The sequence below is a fragment of the Pan paniscus genome, chromosome 5 (genome assembly GCF_029289425.2).
Source record: "Pan paniscus chromosome 5, NHGRI_mPanPan1-v2.0_pri, whole genome shotgun sequence".
NCBI lineage: Eukaryota > Metazoa > Chordata > Mammalia > Primates > Hominidae > Pan > Pan paniscus.
Window position 1 is genome coordinate 169,021,636 of NC_073254.2, and position 25,493 is coordinate 169,047,128.

The window sequence follows — 25,493 nt, forward strand, 5'->3', positions numbered from 1 at the left end:
TGTTTATACAGCCTTGGTCTGATTCATGGGTAGTTAACCTAAAAAGGGGAGGGAATATCAATAAGAGAAAGGAAAGAGTAATAAGAGAAAAAAATGCTATTATAACACAGCCTTTATTTTTTATGTTTTAATTAGAATTTTTATTTTATATTCAGGTTGTATATGTGGAGGTTTGTTGCAAGGGTGTATTGCATGTGTTTGAGCTTCTGTTGATCTTGGCACCAGATAATGAACATAGTACCCAGTAGGAAGACTTGCAGCCTTTGCCGTCTCCCTCCCTGCTTTTGGAGTCCCCGTGTCTGTCCTCATCTTCAGAGGATATGAACTGGGGTTTATGTTGGTTCACTAAATGTATATACCCTAAGATGTACCTGCATATAATAAAAATAGAGAACATTCTATAAGAAAGCTATGAGAGAAATCTCAAATACCAGCATAATAAAGGGGCTTGATTTTGTAGCTTTTTTTCTTGGGTTCCATGTAGTCATGTTTTATTTTAGAAGAAAAAGAATCCAGGAAGCAGGACCAATGAAAGGGTCAGAAATGAGATCTCTAAACAAACTTAGGATGGAAAACTATAAAGGTCTGAGGATTCATAAAGAACCTGACCCACTGAAAACACAGTCCAAGAAGCTTTAAAGTAGAGTGAGACAGATGGAAAATGAATGAGTGAATGAATGAATGAATGAAAAAATGAATTAGAAAAAGGGAAAATGAAGGCAGGAAAAAATTGAGCTTCCTTACAGAATGTTCTCTAATATTTTTATTATATGCATCTATGTTTTAGGATATATACATTTAGTGAACCAACATAAACCCTGGTTCATATCCTCTGAAGATGAGAACAGACACTGGGGAACACACTATACTAACAGTCATTTGTTTTTTCTGGGATTTTTTTGTTTGCTTTTTATAACATTATGGAAAATTTTAAATACTCACAAAAGAGAATAGTCCAGTGAAGCTCCATTTCACAGACAATTCTTAGTCACTCATGCTACTAGGATCTTGAGAAACCGAAGTTCCCTGTTAATTTAAAATAATTATTTTATTTAGGTTCAGCATCTCTTTATTGAACTTATTACAAGTCCTTAATGACCTTCTAAGTCAGGATCATGGAGCACAGAAAGGAGAAGCTGTGGGCCGGCCTAAAAAAAAATCCACAAACGTGCTGTTTATACCCTGGATAACCAGAGGTTGAAAGTGTGACTTTTGTGGTTTGTTTTGCGTTCTTAAGCCAAAACTATTAGACTATTGCATGTGAAAGAAAACAAAATTCTGAACCTCTTCAGCTAAGAAGGCAAAATCATTAAAATTCTGAGGCTAAGACAGTTTCTGTGGCTTTTCAAAACTTGTGTGGCCCAAAGGGGCCATAAATAACTTTTATGGTATAAATCCCTTAAAGAACATTCTTGGTTTCTCAGGAATTCCTGCCGTTCTTACAGTCACAAAGCTTCATTTTGGCTGGGAAGATGTTTGAGCTTGAGTTTTCTGTTCAGTACTGCCTCCAGGAAGTACTAAACCGTGGAGACGTGGGCTATGCTGTGGGCTTCTTATAACAGGTGAAATGAACAGATTTGAGGTGAAGGATTCTTTTCTCTCCACCTCATAATTCAACTTTTCACCAAAATCTGCAGTATTCCTTCTGATCTCTGGCCTACGTTTTATAAACACCTTTTCCTTCTGGTATTACATGCAGAGCACAAAAAAGTTAAAGTATATTTCCATGATTATTTTAAGCTTGAGAATAGCAAAATTGTAGCCCCCATAGGATGCACTGGCAGTGCATTCATATAATATCACACTGCCCCTCCTAGAGAAAACTCACAATGGTGATCTCTCCATTTTCTGTGTGGCTAAGTAGCGGGTAGGGATGCGGGCCCATCCATAAACCTGACCTCCTGCTTATTTTAAGAGTTTCATCAGCATCTCAAGATGAGTCAATATTAGAAGGATAGATAGTCCCATTGACTGTATGCTTCAGAATATAATCAGCGCAGCCCCTTATAGGCCGAGGCTGCTGCCATGTATGTGCTGGTCTAAATGCAGCAAGCAGCATAGCACTGCAGCCCAGGTGGCTGGTGCATGCCTGGTTAACCAAGGCAGCACTCACAGCAGTCAGCCAGTGGCAGAGATCCAGCCATGTGGCTCCTTCTGGGCTGTAGAGATGAGAATCACAGACAACCAAGATGCAAAATCCCGAAGTCGTTATTCCTCTAAGTGGAGCCCGCATCTGGAATGCACCTTTTCCAGCAGGGAGTAGTTTATAGGTCATTTAATGTCATTTCAGTCATGCAGATATCTAGCAAGAAAAAGTATCAACAATGATATATCTTTATCTATATGATCACTTAAGTACTTTTTGTTCAAAATTTAATGGTATTTGTATTCTGGACTTTACTGGTGAAATTTTTATGATGTTGTTTATTGAAAAACAGTAGTATCATCTGAAATCTTTCATTAGACACCCAGACTTCCATGGTGATTTGCTAGGCATAGCATAATTCAAATAAAAATTTCATTATCTTCAAAGACCACTTTTAGAAACTATAATAGAACACCTATCTGGCACTGGGTGGATACCATAATACAGAGAAGCAAATCTTCTAGGTTAGAATATAATTCTGATACAGAATATGTAGAACAAAGATTATAACTTTTTATATTCATGGCATACTTCAAATATTGGAACTTTTGGCAACATGCAACACTAATAATAGACTCAAAGCAACACCATTAAGACAAAGTCACTGCTATGATGTAACAGTGTCTCACAGGGTCTGTAAGAAGAACCCTCAGGAATAATGCTGTTTGATGTCTGACTTAAACTGTGCATTGTCCTTTACCCTCTGACATATAGAGCAAAAATGATTATGTTTCTCTAAACATGTGGCCTTGCTTTGGCACAGACTTGACATCTTACTCAACTTCTTTCCTCTGACTTTGCAAGTTTCACTCCTTACATCCCAGGTTATCCATGCCTCTACACTCAGCATTTCCTCTGATAGACCTTACTGTAGCAAAGAAGCATGAATAGCCCATACAGGGCTCCCAATCAAGATGGTATACTGAGTTCACACTCTCTTGACCCCAAATATATTGTAATGATTGATAGAATATAAAAAGAGGGAATCCAAAGGATTTACCAGCTTTATTATAAAATAAGAACATCCTCGTGCATGGAGGAATTCCTGAGTGGTGAGCAATGATGAATCCACAGGCCAGCTGGGCTCTGGTCCAGAATCCAGTAGTGGCAGCCAGGAATAGGACAAGGTCAAGGAGACTAGAAGTGTCCTGGCTAACAAGAGGGCCAGACCAGGCTCAGTGCTTTAAACCAAGGCATGGGGTGAGAAGCCACACTTCCCCTCACTTTCCAAGTAAAGGAAGTTAAACGTAGCAACTGCTCATCTTCTGCCTGGAACTATGCCTTTATAAGAGGCTAGAGATATACAGAGGTGGAAAAACAAAACCACAAACTCACAAGTAAGAAGTGAACCAAACTATTTGCTCCTTTGTAAGCAAATGTGTAATATTCTCATTGCTCTCATAAGATGGGAAGTAAAACTAAGACCTGATTCTGGACTCAGGACCCGGGAGTCCAGATGGTAGAAGCCACAAAACCACTAGAGTAAGACAGAGGGTGAGAAGGAGGAAGAAAGAGAGACAGGGAGAGGAGAGAGGCAGCAGAGAGAGGAAGGAGACGGAGACAGATTATGAATCTCCCACCCAAAATGAGCCTACAGACCATACATTCTAAGGAACATGGAAAAAAAAATCCAATACCAAGAAAGGCAGGCAGCAAAATCTAGTATTGGAATATGAATACACTCCAGATGGCTTTAAGGAACAACCTGACAAAGTCTTTAAAATAAGTGTGCCTAGGATGTTTGAAAAGACAAAAGAATGAATAGCTTCCATTTAAAAATAGCAGAAAATTATAAGAGAGACATGAAACAAGGACATGAGGATATCTTTAAAATAATTAAGTAAAATGAAAAATATGGTTATTGAAGTAAAAATTTAATAGATAAGCTCTAAGCTAAATAAAGTTAAAGAGAATATTAATTAATTTAGAAAATAGTCAAGAGGAATTCACCAAGAATGCAATTCAGAAACAGATAGATAGATAGAGCAGTTAAGAGACATGGAAAAAATATTGTAAAGTTTCAACAGGCATCTGATAGGAGATCCAGAAAAAAGAGAATAGAAAAATGTTAGGGAAGAAATATTTGAAGCAATTAAAGGACAAAACATTCTAAAATTGGAGATGATTTTTTTTTTTTTTTTTTGAGACAGAGTCTTGCTCTGTCACCCAGGCTGGGGTGCAGTGGCATGATCTCGACTCACTGAAAGCTCTACCTCCCAGGTTCATGCCATTCTCCTGCCTCAGCCTCCTGAGTAGCTGGGACTGCAGGCACCTACCACCACGCCTGGCTAATTTTTTTGTATTTTTAGTAGAGTCAGGGTTTTACCATGTTAGCCAGGATGGTCTTGATCTCCTGACCTCGGATCTGCCCGCCTTGGCCTCCCAAAGTGCTGGGATTATAGGCGTGAGCCACCGCGCCTGGCCTGGAGATGTGATCCTTCATACTAAAAGTACACTGGGAGTACTGAACAGATTAAACAAACTTAAATATTCACACAAGTATTTTAGAGTGAAGCAAAGCAGATGACCAATGAAGGAATCATAGTTAGGCTCATAGCAGACTTCTTGTCAGCAACAATAGATATCAGATGACAGTACAGTAATATCTTCAAAGTGTTGAGATAAAAAAATTGTGAACCTGGAATTTTATACCCAGCTAAACAATCATTCCACTGACCTTTTTCAGACACAGAGAGTTTCCTACTTACTGAGTTCATTAAAAGCATTATTAAAAGATGAATTATGGGGGAAATTAAGGTACAAGGGCATAATAAGCAACAGTGAACAGAGCTGTTGAGTAAAACAATGTTAGTAAAATGAGTTGAATATTAAGTGTTAAAAGTTGTTTGTATGTTAAAAAAAGATTACAATTAGGCAACTTTAAAAAGAGGTGAGTGGTGTTGAATGGATAAAGTTGCTAAAATTCATCTCAGATTTGGAGGAATATAAGAAAACCAAATTACTTCATGCTTTATTAGAAAAAATTTAATCAAGTTTGAATGTTAAAAAAAATTTAATGACTTTTCCATTTACTTATCTTTCTCATCATCTATTTACAAATGAATTTTTAAAATTCTGTTCCCTTCCTCAGACTCTCTCAGTAATGAAAGTATCTTAAGCTCCTTTGTTATTTTTATTTTCTTAAATTGTAAGAGTCATCCATGTGTTTGAAAAAAAATCTTACAATGTTAAAAAAAAAACTTAAGGGTAAAATGTAATCCTTAGATTCTAAAACAGTAGAGGACAGGGAAGGGATATTATTAAAAACTCTATTAAACCAACAGAAGACATGAAAAGAAAAAAGATGCAGGAAAAAAAGAATAGCAAATTTTTAAAAATGCAATGTAAGGTGCAGAAATAAATCTAAGTATTTTAATTTCACTAAAAGTAAATGATTAATTTATTAAAAATAGAAAGGTTCATTTACTAAAAGTAGAGGCTGAAAATAATGAGACTGGGGAGAGTTACCAGTTAAAAACTAAATAAATTTAGTGTAGGAATAATAGCATGATACATTTTTATTTTTACTTTTTATTTATTTATTTATTTATTTTTTGAGATGGTGTCTCACTCTGTCACCCAGGCTGGAGTGCAGTGGTGCAATGTCAGCTCACTGCAACCTCCACCTCCCGGGTTCAAGCAACTCTCCTGTCTCAGCCTCCCGAGTAGCTGGGACTACAGGCACAGACCACCACGCCCAGCTAATTTTTGTATTTTTACTAGAGGTGGGGTTTCACCATATTAGTCAGGCTGGTCTCGAACTCCTGACCTCAGGTAATCCACCTGCCTCAGCATCCCAAAGTGCTGGGATTACAGGCGTGAGCCACTGCGCCTGGCCATATGACACATTTTAATATAAGGCAAAGGCATTAATTTTAAAAAATCATAAAAATAATGAGAACTACCAAGAAGATATTCTATATAAGTATTAGCATAGTTACATATTATAAACTACAAATAAAGGAAAATCAATCCAATTATTCATTGGCCGCTTAAAGCCAGAGTGCTTACTGTGATGCCTTATGTACAGTAGATGCCTTAATTCATAATGTAATTAAAGAATCTTGGCATTCATTGGTTGGAGATTCCAGCTTGAATAGTTTAAACACAATGAGCAAATCATTTTGAACTACCCTAAATTAAGAATCTCTGAAATAAAATTGCAGTAGACCATATCGTGGCATGATAGAACTATGGCCTATGGAACTATACCTTTATAGAAGGCCTTTAAACTGTATTAGAATAGTATGGTTGAAAACTTGAAGTTAGAATCCCAAGTGAAGTTTACCTTGCGTTTCATTTCTAATCAATGGCATTAAAGATAATAATAGTGCTCTCCCACCCCTTTTTCCTCAGTATTCAACTAACCACTGGATTCAGTCCTTATAATTTATGATTATGTAAAATTTATGCCCCAAAATTTTTGCCAAAATATTTTAACGTCATTTTGATGTCCAATTTGGTAAAAAAAAAAAAAAAAAAAAATTAAGGCACCTAGTAGTTTTATAAATAATTCCCAATGGGGCTAACCTCTGCTGAAAGACATTCTTTGTGCTAAGGTTTCTGACATCATAGACAGAAGGAAAATGATTGTTAGCCAAAAACACTATAATGGTGAGAATTAGTGACTGATAATGTATTCCACTTTTACCTTTGAAAATGTTTGTACAAAACTGGGTTGGGCCCAGTGGTTTTGCACTAAAATCTGTAGACTTTTATTCGCCTAATCAAATGACCACATAACCTGGCAAAATTCTGCGTATTTGGCAGCTCTTCCTGCCCCGGAGCCTGGAAGAGCATTAAATCTGCAGGTGTGGCTTTTAGAAGGTTCAGAGAGTGGAATTAGGGGAGCCAGCCCAGCACCCCACCTGTGTGCCTTCCTGAGGGCCAGGCTGGTGTCCCCAGCATTTAATAGACGTGCAGGGCCTCTATTCATTCCCAATAGATAATGACAACCAAAATAATCAAGGAATTGACACGCTTTGCTGGAAATGCCTGATAATGACATTATAGACCGAATTACAGCAACTTAAATTTCTTTCTAGTAAATGATGCCATGTTTTTTAAAAGATATTTTTGGCACTTAGAAAATAGATCATAGTATTTAATGCTATTGAATATAGTATTTAATGTATTTAATATAGTATTGAATATAGTATTTAATAGAACATAGTATTTAATGCTATTGTACACACAAAAAAAACCTACTCTTCCCCTTGTTAACATGGATGTGGTAGCTCCCTCTTTTCTTTGAAGGTAAAGTGGGCAGAGGAATAGAATTGTCAACAGCTGGACTGCAGAAGGGAGAGGAAGAAGAAAAAGGTTTTCTCACATTTTTGTTTTTTCCACAAGATGCTCTTTAATCTTGGGAGCCAGCAGTCATGACCCAGTTATTGAGATCAGACTTCCTGGACCTGCTTATATAGAGAAGTGGGGAGCAGTGTAAGAGCCGGATGTCCACACTGAGGCAGACAGAACACAGAGTGGCAGTGAGCAAGTTGAAGCAGCAATGACATGATGAAGGGCCCATGGTGCCCCAGGAAGGGGCCCCAAATCCAGGAGTAGGTAACATAAAAGTTCACGCTAATAACTGGACCTGGTGACTGGCTTGATATTCACAAGCAAGACTCTATTCCACTGGAGGTAGTACCTAGTGAAAGCAAATCAGACCACACTCTTATAGAATCTAGATGAACCAGGAGTACTGAGCAAGCTTGTAAGACAGAGGCTCAGATACAGGCAGCAAAACATGGCTTCAGTTAAGAAATGGAGAACCAGGTGGGCCCGAATCTCAGAAACAAGGAAGAAGTACAATGGGCAGAACTAGGGCACAGGAATAGGGTCATGCTAGCTGATCACGTGCCTTTTGTGTGTGTGAGAGAGACAGAGTGTCACTCTGTTGCCCAGGCCGGAATGCAGTGGTGCGATCACAGCTCACTGCAGCCTTGACCTCCAGGGTCAAGTGATCCTCCCATTTCAACCTCCTGAGTAGCTGGGACTACAGTAGGCATGAACCACTATACCTCCAGCTGATTTTTTTTTTTTAACTTTTTTGTAGAGACAACTTTTTGTTGCCCAGGCTGGTGATCAGATGTCTTGAGCCTCAGCATGCTGGCCTAGAGCAATGATTCTCAGATCTAGAACCTTTGTATCAAATGAAGCCTTACAGAGAACCCAATATGTAAACCCAGGCAAAGCAGAGCTCTTCTGGCTTGGGTAGGGCAGGAGGTCTTGGAGCCCTGCCCATCCAGCACCTCCCCAACAGACCCTCTGTGTATGTTGACGTTTCCTTTTACTGGGAACTCCTTACATCCCTCTCTTCTGGGTCCAGGATTAGCCATAGAATTGGAGAGGGTTGAGCGGCCCTGGCTGTAGAGGAAAGAAGACTCCGGAAGCTGGAGAAGAATTCGGGATCTGACAGGAAGTTCAAGGTGACCTCTGGGAGCCTTCTGAGAAGAAAAAGGGCGTGCAACCTCAGCAGTGTCTCTCTGCCTCTCACCAAATTGACAGTGGGCCCGAACTTTGCTCATTTAATGAGATAGAATTAGTAAAGTCTCCAGTGTACTTTTCATTCCTTCCACAAGCTTTTACTGAATAAAGTGATTGGTACTCAATAAAGGTTAGTCCCTTCCTTCTTCTCTCCCTCCCTCTCTCCACCACCATTAGACCTCATTTCTTAAAGGACTGATTTCCACTAAAATGCAAGTATTTCTTGGAAGCACATTGAGCTTGATAACTTATTTCTTTCTTCTTCTGTGTGCATTAATTTATGAACTCATTTCCACCAGACACCTAGCTGAGAGCCATGTTTGATGGATGGGAATCAGAGAAGAAAGCCAGAGAGAGCCCCAGATGACTGAGGGATGAAAGGCCCTCAAGAGACTGGGGAAAGGCAGTAATGACCAGGTTCACACTAATACAATCACACCCAGGACAGCAGCAGATTTGAAGAGGGAGCAGTGCAGACCTGAGGGTGGCTGAAGAGGGTTTCCTCAAGGAGGGTCCCCACTGTGGCCAAAGAGGTCCTTGTAACTAACTGAAAACAATTGGACAGGACCACCACCTGCAGTCCACTCACAGTGGGCATTTCTTGCACTCATCCTATACCATAATATTTTATAAATTTTATTTTAAGTTCCAGGATACCTGTGCAGGACGTGCAGTTTTGTTACATAAGGAAACATGTGCCATGGTGGTTTGCTGCACCCATCAACCCATCACCTAGGTATTAAGCCCAACATGCATTAGCTATTTATCTTGATGCTCTCCCTCCCCCAACCCCACTGACACGCCCCAGTATGTGTTCCCCTCCCTATGTCCATGTGTTCTCATTGTTCAGCTCCCACTTATAAGTGAGAACATGTAGTGTTTGGTTTTCTGTTCCTGTGTTAATTTGTTAGTTTGCTGTTAGGATAGTGGCTTCCAGCTTTATCCATGTCCCTGCAAAGGACATGATCTTGTTCGTTTTTATGGCTGTATAGTATTCCATGGTATATATGTACCATATTTTCTTTATCCAGTCTATCACCGATGGGCATTTGGGCTGATTCTATGTCCTTGCTATTATGAATAGTGCTGCAGTGAACATTTGCATGCATCTACCTTTATAGTAAAATGATTTATCTTCCTTTGAGTATATACCCAGTAATGGGATTGCTGGGTCAAATGGTATTTCTGGTTGTAGATCTTTGAGGAATCACCACACTGTCTTCCACAATGGTTGAACTAATTTACATTCCCACCAACAATGCAAAATGTTCCTATTTCTCCACAGCCTCGCCAGCAACTGTTGTTTCTTGACTTTTTAATAATCGCCATTCTGACTGGTGTGAGATGGTATATCATTGTGGTTTTGATTTCTATGCCATAAATATTGAACTGATCTTCCATTTTGCATTTTTCCCACTTTCCATAACCACAGAGTCAACATCGTCTCTGTCTTGGTATGTTATGCTCATTTATTATCTTCTCTCTGTAGTTGACAGGTTTTTCTGAATGATTTTAGGAACTTCAAGTTCCAGTAGAGAGAATGAATGAATGACTTCTCTTAACTGGACTTCTATCACAAAATCATGGCTAACTTCATGCATTCAACTACTGTTTTTTAAACATTCCAAAAAGTGATGAAGACGTCATTCCAGGTAAACTTTTTTTTTTTTTTTTTGAGATGGAGTCTCACTCTGTTGCCCAGGCTGGAGTGCAGTGGTGTGGTCTTGGCTCACTGCAACCTCCGCCTCCCAGGTTCAAGCGATTCTCCTGCCTCAACCTCCTGAGTAGCTGGGATTACAGGTGCACGCCACCACACCCAACCAATATTTTTTTTTTTTTTTTTTGAGATGGAGTCTCACTCTTTTGCCCAGGCTGGAGTGCAGTGGTGCAATCTTGGCTCACTGCAAGCTCTGCCTCCTGGGTTCACACCATTCTCCTGCCTCAGCCTCCTGAGTAGCTGGGACTACAGGCGCCTGCCACCACACCCAGCTAATTTTTTGTATTTTTTTTTTTTTTTTGTAGAGACTGGGTTTCACCATGGTCTCGATCTCCTGACCTCGTGATCTGCCCGTCTCGGCCTCCCAAAGTGCTGGGATTACAGGCGTGAGCCACTGCGCCTGGCCTTTTTTTTTTTGTATTTTTAGTAGAGACGGGGTTTCACCATGTTGGCCAGACTAGTCTTGAACTCCTGACCTCAGGTGATCCACCTGCCTCGGCCTCCCAAAATGCTGGGATTACAGGCGTGAGCCACTGCGCCCGACCTCCAGGCAAACATTTAAGACAGGGGTTTTTTTTTTGGCTGTAAGAAAGAGAAGCCAATCTGTCCCTACTCCTAAGGAGCAAAGGAGCCTGAAAAACCAAGAGGCCAGTTGCTTCCTCTTGCTATCTTACATTTTTGTATTTCATTTTTCTTTCTAAGGTGCAGTGAGAGCCCAGATCTATTTGTTTAGTCTGTCATACTCCCAAATTTCTATTTAAACTTGCCTCCTGGCTTCTTTAAGAGATAAACTGTTGCTGCAGTAAGGTTAGGGTAAGGAAATTACCTTACTTAACAGCTGGTAAGTCACCAGCTGTTGCTGCTGGTTATGGTGCCTTGCTGTGCAGTCCGTGAGCTAACTTATTTAGTGAGAGATTTTCCTGCCAATTTTCTATAGCCTTGAGGGGGGAAAACTGAAATCTCCCACAGAGGCAGGAATTTATGTTGCAAAAAATAAGGCATTTTTAATATTTATAGACATTTTAACATGTGAAAATGTTGCATTAATGTTTGAGTCAAAAGATAAGATTCCATTTTGAAGTTACAGGGATTTGCAATCAGTATTTCTAAGGTCTTAGATGTTTGCCATTAAGTTTTCCTTTGCATTGATTTTATTTCAGTTTCTCCATCTGTACATGATTCATGGTGTGTGTGCTTGAGGTGGGTGGAACCCGCCCTTGTTGGACAATTTTCAGCATAAGAAGGCAAGTGGGCAGCACTTAATTCTCTCCTAACCCTTAAGATGATAATAAGGACATGTTAAAGGGTCAGACATGCAACAGTGAGCGGAAAAACAAGGTTGAAACCCTTGTACCTGGGAGAAGGCCTACAATGTTGGTAACTGATAAAGTTGGGCCAGGAAGCCACAGTCTAGAGTGCATTTGGAGGAGAAAATACAGCTGAATAAGACTCCAGGCTTATTTGGAAATGCCAGGGACGGTGGATAAAGCAAGAGGCTGACAGCAGAAGGATGGACTGGAGCTGTCTATATGGAAGAGAAGCCCTTTATTTCATCCCTACCTGGGAAAGCCCAGCACCCAGCAGCCGTCTATTGGGTGAAAAATTGATTCATTCCCAAAGTATTTGAATGTTTCCTGAGAAAAGACCTCCCAACCTGGCCATTAAATAATCACCAGCAGGATGGTGCAGCCCACTGGTTGATAAACACTACCAATGTCAGCACAGCTCTCCATCAGTTTTTCCTGACTCATCATTAAATACGAATGGACAAGAAAACATCCATAGCTATTTGAAGAAAGACTGCACCTTAAAAGACAGGGGCTAAAATAAGCAAATGGAAACAATAATCCTAAGGGAGACAAATTTCAGGAAAAAGAATAAAGCTTTAAGAGGGAGCTTTACTTAGTTTCCTCAGAGAGACTGGAGAAAATGTTGCATCCATAGATAGAGCAGGATGCTATAAGAAGAAAATCAGCATGCATCAAGAAAGAACGCTTAGACATTAAAATATGATTGTCATGATCAAAAATTCAGTGGAAGGACATGGAAGATGAAAAAATCTCTTAGAAGAGCAAAAAGACAGAGTAAGAAAAGATGAAAGAGTAACGATTATAAAAGATCATTCAAGTTTCAAAAGCCAATTGGAAAACTAGAATTAAAGAATGCAGAAAACGAAGGAGAGAAGATTATTTAAACACATACACACACACACAGAAACCAATATCTTAAGCCTGAAAGACATGAGGCCCCAGATTAAAAGGGCCTGCTAAGTGTTCAGCACAATGCTAGGTCTACCATGTGAGATTTCAGAAAATCAGGGTTAGAGACAGAAATGTTAAAGAGCACTCAATCTTCTCTGATGTTAAAACACACACGCACGTACACACACACACACACACACACAGACACACACAGACAGACACACATCACCTGCAAGTTATTGAGAACGTTATTAGCAACAAATTCCTTGTAAGCTAGAAAACAGCAAAGCAAAAAGTTACTTGAGGAATTACTTCAGCAAAACGAGGGAGTAAAACAAGCAAGTCAGACATAGAATCCAGCTAAATGGGATTCTTAACCTCTGAGGGACGCAACTGAGAGGCAGAGAGGCATAGAACAAGAGACAGTTGCTTTCATTATACCTTTTTTCTTTTTTTTTTTGACATGTACATATTACTTTGACAAACATTTTTGAATTTTTTTCAATAGCATATATACATCAAATAAGATTTTAAGACCAAAATAGAAAAAGGGGGAAATCTTTTATTCTACCATGTTAGATCCAATCATTTAAATTTTTTTAAATTTATTTTATTCCCATCTATCTTTAAAATATAAGTTTTTTTAAAAAAAAACTAGGGTTGTAGTCATATTATATATATAATTTTATCCTGACTTTCTCAGGTAAGCATTTTTCCTATAGTTACATATTCTTTGTAAACATTTTAAATGACTGCAGTTATTTACAATGACATGTACTACAATTTCCCTAATCTCTATAACTGAATTGGAATGTAACTATGATAAATATTTTGTTATAGAAATAGAAGCAACCAGTTTGTCTATTAGCCAGTTTGACTCCATCAGGATGTGTTATTTTTGTTTGGTTAGGCTCCACGTGTTTTCCAGACTCTCTGTGAAACCATTGTAGTTGTGGGCTCCACATCTCTGAAAAGCATCAAAACCCCTTGAACCTCAAAGACTGCGGTTCCTTGTTTGAGTGACACTGTGTTAACCAGAAGAAGTGCAGGGATATTTCTGGGGGAGAGGCACTACAGCTTCCACAGGGTCCTGCCTACAGGCATCTCAAATGCTTAGTAAACTTTGCTGTAGTTCATTGAAAAGAGCCTACCAAAAATCTAATGAAAACTGAGCTGGATACTAGATTGGTCTTCATCTTATAATGGAACATTTCAGCATAAAACTGTGACTATTTTGGCCGGGTCCAGTGGCTCATGCCTGTAGTCCCAGCACTTTGGGAGGCTGAGGTGGGCAGATCACGAGGTCAGGAGTTCAAGACCAGCCTGACCAACATGGTGAAAACCTGTCTCTACTAAAAATACAAAAATTAGCCGGGTGTGGTGGCACGTGCCTGTAATCCCAACTACTCAGGAGGCTGAGGCAGGAGAATCGCTTAACCTGGGAGGCAGAGGTTGCAGTGAGCCGAGATCACGCCACTGCACTGCAGCCTGGGAGACAGAGCAAGACTCCGTCTCAACCAAAAAAAAAAAAATAACATAACTGTGACTATTTCTTTGTCTTTAGTTCAATGCAATAGAAACTGGAAACTCACACTCTTGGAATCCAAATGAATGACTTCAAAAAATGTTTGGTCTCTTGTGTCCGTAAGTGTTTCAGTTTCAGAATTTAAGAGCTCCATTGGACTAGTGCTCCCAATGAGTGAGGATATTCGCTAAAATAAATGTTGATATGCCGCCATAAAAATGAATGAGATCCTGTCATTTGCAACGACATGGAGGTCATGTTGAATGGAACTGGAGGTCATTATGTTAAATGAAATAAGTCAGGTACAGAAGGACAAATTTTGCAAGTTCTCATTTATTTGTGGGAGCTAAAAATTAAGATAATTGAACTCATGGAGATAGAATAGAAGATTGGTTGCCAGACGCTGGAAAGGGTAATGGCGGTGGCGGGGAGAAGTGGGGAGGGTTAAGGGGTACAAAAACATAGTTGGACAGAATTAATAAGACCTAGTATTTGCTAGCACAACAGTGTGACTATGGTCAAAAATAATTTAATTGTCCATTTTAAAATAATTAAAAGTATATAATTGGATTGTTTGTAACACAAAGAATAAATGTTTGAGGTGATAGATACCCCCCCAAAAAGCATGTATGCTGACAATTCCAAAGACATTTCTGTTTTGGGGGGAGGCCCAGGAGGGTGGATCCCCTGAGGTCAGGAGTTCAAGACCAGCCTGGCTAACATGGCAAAACGCTGTCTCTACTAAAAATACAAAAACTAGCCGGGTGTGGGTGGCACATGCCTGTAGTTCCAGCTACTCAGGAGGCTGAGGCAGGAGAATTGCTTGAACCTGGGAGGCAGAGGTTACAGTGAGCCGAGATCGTGCCACTGCACTCCAGCCTGCGCGACAGAGCGAGACTTCATCTCAAAAAACAAACAAACAAAAGGCATTTCCATTTTTATTTTCCCAATAATTTTAAAGCCAGTTTGTTTATTAAGGATTTACTTAACTCATATGAAAAAGAAATGAAATAATTAAAGGTAGCATTATGTCTCACTTATCCAGAAATTCTTTATCTGCCATCCTGCCATCAGACACATAGCCATAAACTCAGAAGTAGTGTAAAGGACCACAAAGCCACTACGGTAGATGCCACAGATATTAAATATCCAACATCGCAAGCTGTGCTTACAACAGGGAGAGCAACGTGCTTCTCTGCCTGATGCTGGTGCTTCCTGGATGACTGTATTGAGAATTCTGAAGGACACTTCCCATCTCAACTAGAGTGTGTCATCAGTGATTCACGCTAGACATGAGCATGGAATGGGAGAATGATGGTATCTGGCCATCTGCCACTTTCAAATCCATTAAGCCTCACTAAAAAGTCTTGTTTGACTCCTCTGGTTCTGGCTCAGATTTTTTTACAAGGTTGGAAAAAAGCCTTTTACAAGGAAGAGTGTATGAGGCAATAAAAGTTAACTTAGACCACATCCATTCCATTTAACCCATTAAACTTGTACTCTGATTACCGTGGTCCACTTATGGGTCGAGGATTTGGGTACTGCCTCAATGGTGAATGACAGTCATTTTTCTCTCTCCCACTTCTAACACAGCCAGCGTAAGAAACCGTCCTTTTCCATAATATCCATATTTTTAGCGTGTGAAGACTGGCTCCAAAAATCAATTTTAAATCCACATTGAAAAAGAGCTTTTTATATCATCGTGTTACATTGCGTCATGTGCAGAGTAAGATGAGCTATAAGAAGTCCAAAGTTCCACAGTGGTATATTTTGCATAATACTGTTTGTGTTTCCATTAAATTGTATTGTTGTTTTGACTGACATAGATAGCACATTACATGTTTCTATATTTTTCTTCCTCTCTGTTTTCTCTGTGAGTTAGCCAGAGTCACTATTTAAAAAAAAAAAAAAAAACTATCAGAATCACCAGGAATGGTGTTTTTGAATATAAGATTAAGTAAAAAGGAATGAAATGCTGAAGGTATAATAAAGATGGCATAATCTTAACAGGTGAGTGGCAGGTAAAGTAACTGGTATAAATGATTTCTAATCTTAGCAAAGGGTCTATGAGGCAAGTATTATTGTCCTCATTTTACCAGATGAAGAAGTTGAGCTTTTGAGAAGTGAACATTTGCCAAAGACTCCACAACTCACAAGAGGTACAGCCAAGATTTGAACTGAGGTTTTTCTGATACCAACCTTGGTGGTTTTCTCTCTCTGCCGTTCACGAAAGGTGAAAAAGTTTAAATGATAAATGCAGAGTAAAAGCCTTGTATTAACTCGTAAGTTTTGGTATCTAAGAAATTACAGCTTTTTCTAGATCTTGAGATTATAAAACTATTCTTAAAAGTTGGTTATTGTCAGGCGCAGTGGCTCACGCCTGTAATCCCAGCACTTTGGGAGGTCAAGGCAGGTGGATCACCTGAGGTCAGGAGTTCGAGTTTGCCACTACTAAAAATACAAAAAATTAGCCGGGCATGGTGGTGGCTGCCTGTAATCCCAACTACTTGGGAGGCTGAGGCAGAAAAATCACTTGAACCCAGGAGGCAGAGGCTGCGGTGAGCCAAAATTGCGTCATTGCACTCCAGCCTGGGCAACAAGAGCGAAACTCTGTCTCAAAAAAAAAAGAGAAAAAAAAAGTTGGTACCAGGTACGTCCATCTGCAGTTTCATCGACTGAGATTATGTAGCTGAGAGAAACTGAGGCTCAGAGATGGCACGATTTAGCTGAGGACACCCAGCTAATTAATCTTGGAGCTAATTAATCTTGGAGCTGAGACCAGCATCCAAATCTCCTTTTCCTCATTCAGGGAACTTTGCATATGGCCTCTTAAGGATTCTGCTATTGAAAGCAGCCAGAAATCCTGTCTTTGAAAGCCATGGACCATATGGACAAAACTGATCCATGTTTCAAGCATGGAGCTGTGTCAAAACACCAATAAGTCTTTTTTCAGTTCAGTGGCTTTCAGACAAGGTGCTGTCTTATAAAAGGATAAGTAAAATATGAATTGTCTCTAAGTTCACCTTTTGTGATAAAATTAACTCCACCTGGGAATTTCTTCCTTCCACCCTTTCTAAAATTAAAACTGAAATCCAAGAGAGGAAGCAGTTGTCTAGTTCTTGATGTACAGAGAAATAAAAGAGCAGTTTTATGTCTCAGGCAGAAGCAGACGAGAGGCCTGTGGGCCTGGCAGTGCAGAGTGAGGAGAAGGAGGCAGGGCTGTGAAAATTCGCTGACAGGGAGGGAGTAGGAGGTGTCCAGGCCTCCAGCGCAGTGTCTCATCTCTAGAGCAAGCCCTCATGTGGGTGAAGCAAGTGCCGATACACAGAGGAGCCCCTGCAAGGTGGGTGGGAAGGTTATTTCAGGATGCCAGGAGCACTCAGGCCAGCTTGGAAGTCCTTTCATGGGCACCATGAGGAAGTCTGTCCACTTCTAAAAGAATTCTGGCCACTCCCGATGTTGGGAGCAGATCTAGCCTAAGAACTAGAACTAGGTTAGAGTACCAGGTCCCAGCTGATGGATGAGGTTCCAGACAGACCCCACTCCTGGAGACATTTGGGTTCCAGCCAACAGGGAAGAGAGTATGCGATGTGGCACCTGAGCCCTGTCCCAGGGACCCCATCTGCCAGATGTGGCTGGCAGTGAATGGCCAGCATGGAAGGAAGCCCATGGTCCTATCTGTCTCCTTTTCCTGGACCCAAGTGAGCACTAGCCCAGGTGGACTGGGGTATGTTAACTCTCCCCGCCAGAAACCTGGGCCTGCTATTGAGACTAGGTGAGGAGGGAGGTGGCAAGGGAGAGGAAGAGCAAAGGCATGAGATGAATCACCTAATACACTGACAGCTCATGAAGAGTGACCATCCTCTCAGAGTCACCAGAGTTTCTTTCAAATGCAGATTCCTGGCCCTGCATATCAAATGCCCTGGAAGTCTGGCCAGGGAAATCACAGTTTGTTATCAGGTGCCTCATTGTTATCCCTGTTGCATTGTCAATAGGAGTCCTCCAAGGAGAGCAAGGAAGTGCAGACTGGGGCACCTCTGGAGGCTGCACACAGGGAGGAGAGGTGGAAGGAAGAGCTGCTGGCTGAGAAGCTGCTGTCATCATCCTGTGGGGGTGAAGAGGGGGTGTGGAAGTAAGGGTGAGAGAGGCCTCAGGAAGGACTCTCTGGAACTGGAGGCAGTGACTGGAGTTTCCTCTGAGACCAGCCGGCCCTTTAGACTCAAAAGATGAAAGTCACCCATCACCATCCATCTGGTGGAAACATTACAGGAGCAAGTGGATAAAAGATGATTTTGCTGTAAGATCAGAATGGAAAAAGACGAACCCACAAAGAAAGTCTAGAGGGAGGAAAGCATATGGTTTTTAAAATAGTACAGTTTAGAATACATTGCAACACAAATGGATTAATTTTTGTACAGTGTTGGCAATGAAAAGGATTCTCATAGTTATCTGGAATGCTTACTCAGAGAGATGATCTCATTTCCCTAATAATGCAAAATCTTGAGCAGCGTGGGGTCTTATGTTAAGACCCAATGATAAAAAGGGCTAGACTTGGCAGGGAGGGGCCCTGCAGGGGTGCCCATGGTGTGTGCCAAGACTCAGGAACCAGAGGAGCAAGTCGTAGATCAGGTGCTGGCAAGCAGGCTGGCTTGGCTAAAGTCATCAATGCAGTGACAATCTTAAAAGTTTGAAATCCATATTAAATGTTTTTTTTTCTTTTTTTAAAAAGCAATCTTACCCTAGAAGCACTACATGGAAGGAAAAAATGAAGTTGCATAATCATTTAGAAAATATATGTGCTGAGAGAACTTTAGTATTAAAAGGTGATTGTAAAACAATGCAGGATAATAAATCTTAGACCAAAGATAAATCATGAACACCAGGGCAACCAAATGGTCCTAGGAGACTGAAAGGCATCCGTCAGAACAGGCCACTGTAAGTGCAGCTCATTGGTCTCATTTAGTTTCCCAGGAGGCTGAAATGTTGCTCACTGAAGGTCTCGGTTCTGCTAAGAGTGGACTGGGTAGGAGGTGCCAGGAGCAGTTTCCTGCAGGCCCCTGGTCCTCAGGCTGCCAGGCAGCAGCATCCCCATTTATTGTGGTTGTGGCCAAGCAGTTGGCAGCTCCATGCCTGGGGCTTCTCAGCTCATTTCTGCTTCCTCTGGATCTTCCGGTCCAGTCATCTTTATTTATATCCTCCTATAGCATCACCATAGATGGGTTGTGATGAATGCCGTTCATCAACCTAATGGGCTCAAATGGAACTCTTTGAAATCCCCCAGGATGCGTCTTGGTCTAAGAAAAGAATTGTTAACTGCACTTTTAAAACTAGGAATTTATGTCTTCCTATAAATTGACCTCGTGAGGTTATTTGTGGATTCCAATAGGGAAGTGGCCTTCTTAGGCCCCAGCGCCTCCTCCGCCCTCCCCTCACCAGCCAGCTGATGCCCTCTGTCTACTCCTGCGAGCCCGGGGTTGCTGAGGACAAAACCCTGGCAGTGTCAGCAAATGGAAGAGGTGTCTGCTTCCTTTCTTGCTCTGGAGCAGTGTGCCTTGTCTCTCTCCTTCTGCCATTTATTCACTCACTCATTCAGTATCTATTGCACTCCTGCTTTGTCCAGGCAGGGTGCTGAGCACTGGAGATGCAGTGAACAGTCTGTGCTCTGAGGGACCTACAACCTAAACAAATAAGCACACAAGTACTTGCTCAAGGGCAGCTCTGGAGAAGCAGCAGGTGCCACGAGAGCCTCTGTAGGAGGCTCTGGCGGTCTCTGATGCCCTGCTCCTCCTGTTAATGCAGGACTCTGGGGGGCTGACTGCGTATGTGACAGTTCTTTGGATGTTCCCCATCACTTTACTCCGTCCTTCTTTGTGAAATCTCGACCTCAGCAGATGAACACTGTCCTGGCCAGAATCACCCTAGGCTCTGCTTCTCACCCAGCTCCTGGCCCCCTCCCTGTTGCCACTGCTGCAGAGGGAGGCCACCAGGGTTATTGGGTCCCTCGGACTAAAGGCTCAGGTTCCAAGGGGAGGCCAACTACCAGAGGACACCCTCAAATGTGAGCAGGGCAGGGGGCTCAGAGCATCCTTAAGGCAAAGCACAGGCACCCGCCCACACAAGCTTTGGTTTGTTTCACAGTGTGTAAATCTCTGTACAGTTTTCTCACAATAAATGTAAGATGCAGCCGGGCACGGTGGCTCACGCCTGTAATCCCCGCTCTTTGGGAGGCCGAGGCGGGCGGATCACAAGGTCAGGAGATGGAGACTATCGTGGCTAACACAGTGAAACCCCATCTCTACTAAAAATACAAAAAATTAGCCGGGTGTGGTGGCGGGCACCTGTAGTCCCAGCTACTCGGGAGGCTGAGGCAGGAGAATGGCGTGAACCCGGGAGGTGGAGCTTCCAGTGAGCCAAGATCACGCCACTGCAGTCCAGCCTGGGGGACAGCAAGACTCTGTCTCAAAAAAAAAAAAAAAAGTAAGATGCATACATTGTAATAAAAGCTAACACTTCAAAAAAGGAATAAGGAAAAATTCAGTATATTCTCATCTTCCTTTATGCCAACCACCAGAAAAAACTGCTTTCAATCGTGTGCTGTGTCTCCTTCCAGATCCTTTTGTGTTTATGTAAACATGTTGATTTTTATATTGTCCTACATGTTTATATTGTCCTGTAGTCTACTTTCATTCACTTGAAAATTTATCCAAGACTTTTCAGGATAGCACACACAGATCCTTCTCATTCTTTCCAGGTATCCAGTATTTCAGTGTGTGAATGTACCATAATTTCTCTTAAAACCAATCCCCCGTTCGTGAACATGTAAGTTCTGCCATATTTTGTTGTAATAAATAAACTCATTGCAGCAATGAATATCCATATATATATATATATATATACACACACACACACACACATCTGTCAGTGTCAAACTCTTCTTAGAAAGGTATTTCAGGTCTAGTGTCTTGCATTTTAATGGGTTTTCATACACAATGAGATGCTCTTAATCACCCTCACCACATGGCTGGACAGACATATGCACCCCCCATTCGCTTCTCATATGTTCCTCCCTGGAAACTGCACCTCCGCCTCTCATGGTAAACTCAAGTGCTTGAGTACTCTCAATTGTGTTTTTTGCAGATTCTGTTTATTTCCGTTGAATTTGTTATTGTAATTGTGTAATTTACTTAATTGGTATATAAACTGAAGAAGTATGAGGGGATTATTGTTTTTAAGAAAAAGCATAAATTATATTTCTCTCATTCCCAATTTGAACTAAAAAAATTGTTACTAGCTAAACACCCACACCTAAACACCTACACCCACACATGTATATCAGATACAGTAGCTTCTACCGACTCATAAATTTCATCAACCATATTTGGGAGTTGTGTCCAGTCTTAATCTGCCTTGCCAGTATAGTCTCTGGAAAAACATCCTACAGCTGTTTGGTTTATTTGTAGATTGAGTTATCTTTTCTCCTTAGAAATACCTGAGAATGAAGCATGTCTTATTTAGAATCTCTAATATAATCTACCTTGATAAAAGTTGGTTTTGAGCCCTTCTGCTTACCCCCACCAAGCCATTTCAAGCTCTGGTAATGCCCTCAGAAACACCATGTCCAACCTCATATAAGAGAAATGGAAAACCTGGAAGTCACAACTGTTGCCTTTGAAAGTGAGAAGGTGTCTGTATATAAACATCCTGCTACTTTTTAAGCTAATATAATGTTAGAAGTGATTTTACAGCTGCTCTAAAATTTGCAAACTCTTATGAGACTATTGTAGGTACTTAGTTGTTGGATGCATGGATACACAGAGAAGCCCTAAATTCATGCAACGAACATTTATTAATTGCCAACTGTATACCTAATTGGCTGGCAACTGGTGGCGCCACCACGAAGCGCAGTGGGTACCACTGTTCTCCCAAGGCCTGTGACCAAACTTAAGACTCGGAGCCACCAGGAAGTGCAGAGATGCAGTTTACTCAACAGAGCATGCACTCTCTAAAATGGCCCAGCCCTGTGTGTGCCTGGCCAGTGGAGCAGGATGCTGGGAGGCAAAAAAGAAGTTTTCTCATGAAATCTATGAATTCTCTTCATCTTCTCAAGGCGTGCCTGTGTAATTCAGTCATGAATTTTACTTAAACTGTGTGGCATTTGATAGAGCCTTGCAGAGACTACATGACATCTGACTGCTGTATTTTCTCTTCTAGGATATCAATGAGTGTATTCTTGAAAACTATCCTGAGTGCTCCAACCCCAGGTTATTTTACATCATTCCGTACTTTTGTGGACAGCATCCCAGATGCAGGTAAGGGCTAAAGCAGGCTCATGGCATGCACGTACGCACAACAAGGGCAAGAACCCCACCAACCTGGTACTCGGCGGGAATCTTTTGTATCCCTAGTCTCTCAACCTTCTGGAATTCAGTTCCTGTTTACTATTAATCTTTCAAGATAATATTTGAGACTCCAAATGTCCTATAAATAATGAAATTTAAAAATCAAGGTCTGTAGAGGCCTCAGGAGACCACCATATAAAGCTTTGTAACTGGAACCAAACCCTTGTTTATACCTAAAACATACTTGTCACTATTCATCCCATGTTGTTTGTCTTTCTCTTTGGATAAAATGACAAAATGTCACATAAAATGTGATCGTGAAGACCAGGAACGAACACCCAGCCTGCTCCTGTACAGTGACTGACTTAACCAACAACCTGCCCTCGTGGCATGTGTCACTGGGTCTGAGACGCTGGAAGCCCACACCCCAATCCCATAGTGGACATACTTAGTAGGCAGAGAAGAAAGTGTTTTATAATGATCACCTGTCAACCTTACTTGAAGGCACAACCTTCTTTAGAGAGTGACTTACTCAGAGAGTCAGGACCCCCAGGGTGTGATCTGCCCAGGTCCTGCATCAGCACCCCTGTATACTTGTTAAGAACCCCCACCCAATCATAGTCTCGTGTGTAGCAGCCTCCCCAGATGCTTCTGGTGTAGCTATAGTTGAAATCTACTGTGCTAGACAAATGTCATAGCCTGGAGAAGAAATGGCAGCAACAATGAAGCATTATATTTGCTTGGTAGGAAATCAACCCCTGCTATCAGAAGTGACATTATTCCCCAAAGGAAACATTAACTAGAGGGTCCTTGTGTTTCTGAAAAGGCCAAAGGAGAACTGCTACTTCTACACCGGCAACGCATTCATTGTACTTTTTTGCTTATGCTATGATTTCTGCTTCGTTTTTAGGCGTATTGTTGTTATTCCTGTCTTGTTTCATTTGCCATAACAAAAGAGTTTGCTTATAGTCCAAATTATAGAACTAGGAGTGTTGGTTTTTGACTTCACCATAAGCCCCCTGAGTCCAGGTGGCCTCTCCCCTGCCCCCGACCCTTGCCTCAATAACAAATACCTCCTGGTTAACATTTAGTGCTTCAGGTATTGGGAAGATTTGGGGCTGGATGACTCACTTGCTGATCACAGTGAATATCTTTATAACAGGAAACATGATTTGAACTCCCTAAAGTATTTTTTAAATCGTGTAGTATTTTTCAGATTTTTAAATTTTCTAATCTTGGAGAGGTGACTCATGACACCACACCTTGATACACACACAATGATTTTTATAACTCTTTCATCATATCACCTTGCACAGTCTTTACAACAATGCTTTGAACTAGGTAAGGGTGATTATTACCATTTTTCAAAAGAGAACCCTGGCTTGCCCAATTCCCCCAAATGATAAATGACAGCCAGGCCTGGAGCCCCACTCCTGGGCTTTTCTCACTCGCCTTAGTGTCAGTTCAGAGAGCTGGTCTACAAATCAGCTCTCTGATTTTTACAAATTAGGCTGTTTTCCTTCTGCAATCTAGACAAACAAAGTAAAACAAAACAAAAATCCAAAGATTCCTCTTTAACTCTTCCAAAGAATAAGATGATTAATAGGCATGACCTGACAGCTCTTTTGAGTTCTACATAAATACTATGTCGGTAAGTTTCATATTTCAAAACTCCTAAATTCATTTAATTGGTTCAGTTTGGTCCTCCTATTAAAAAACCATTCTACTCACCCCTTGATTAGTATTTGTTAGAACCTAACTGCTTGTGCCTGCATTCATTTGTCCACAATACTTAGGCAGGGCCTCTGAATTCAAGGCCCTGGGCTTGGCATGAAGCATGGATGAAAGTGACAGAGAAGGAATGGTGAGCAGGGCAGGACACCAGTTGGAAGGACTGGGAAGGCCCTGGATGGGGCTACATCTGGGCTGGTCCTTGAGGGAAATAGGATTTGGACTTATGCAAGTGAAGGTGGGAGGTAGAGGGGGTAAACTCTCAGCATCTTGTTGCTGCATTTCAGATATGAATGTCTGATTTTAAATAAATTTTTATATCCATAAAGGGAGCCTGGTGAATGGGCCCTTGAGAGAGCAAAGCTGAACGTGAATGAAAACTTCCTGCTCGTGGGGATTCTTGAAGAGTTGGAAGATGTGCTGCTGTTACTGGAAAGATTTTTACCTCATTACTTCAAGGGCGTGCTCAGTATCTACAAAGACCCAGGTAACTTCATTTGTAAGCAAGCTCTTCTCCATGAGAGGTCTGTGTCCAGGGCTGCTCACCTTGAAAAGGCCTCAGGAAATAAAGGAGTGAAATGATCTCTTCTGATGACAAAGGGCAGTTAGTTCCCTGGGCTTGCAAAGGAAAGTTAGAACCAGGAGCTGCAGATGCCAAAATCTTGAGCTTCATGTTCAGACATAAAAGCACCATGTTCCAAAGGCTTAATGGCTCCATTTCTCCCTGTGGAAACTGAAATTCGCAACATTCTCCATCAGCCTTGTCTTGAGCATGTTGCTGGAAACTGAAATTGGCAACATTTTCCATCAGCCTTGTCTTGAGCATGTTGTTGGGGTGGGTACAAATGAATCCGTGTGTGTGCACCTGGACTCCATTGATGGAAACATGCGTGAGTACGAAAGAGCCATCCTTGTGATGAATTCTCTCTGGCCCAACTTCCATTTGATAAAAGCACTCTAGTGTATCAAATCCTGACAGTGGAATAGATAGAGCAGCAAATTGAAAATACAATTATGATTTTATCCTAACAAACCGAGTGGTCCCCAGATAGCAGCAAGAAATAGAATGTGGCAAAGCAATTACAAGGGCTGCCTGTGGTATCATCGTAAGTATAATTACTTTCAGAAATCCATCATTTATTTTTTCATTGTCATTTTATCCAAAGAGAAAGACAAACAACGTTGTTTGTTTTTTCCTATTCTCCTTAATCTACTGCTGTGACAACAAGCCTTGAATACACATTCAGTGATCTGTTTATTGTTCTGTTTTGTTGTCCTGAGATGGAAGAAGGCATTCTGCCCTGTAGAAATAAGCAGCAGATAGGCCTGGTGCGGTGGCTCATGC

The 25,493-nt window shown here is 41.2% G+C and overlaps 1 protein-coding gene across 1 annotated transcript in view; it reads left to right on the plus strand.

Annotated features, from left to right (window-relative positions):
* The window catches only part of UST (uronyl 2-sulfotransferase), a 332,908-nt gene that overhangs the window by 252,604 nt on the left and 54,811 nt on the right, over window positions 1-25,493 (plus strand). The window contains exons 6-7 of the mRNA XM_003811525.4: window positions 22,290-22,387; window positions 24,478-24,635. Of these exons, the coding sequence (XP_003811573.4) occupies window positions 22,290-22,387; window positions 24,478-24,635 (256 nt within the window). The remainder of the gene's footprint in view (window positions 1-22,289; window positions 22,388-24,477; window positions 24,636-25,493) is intronic.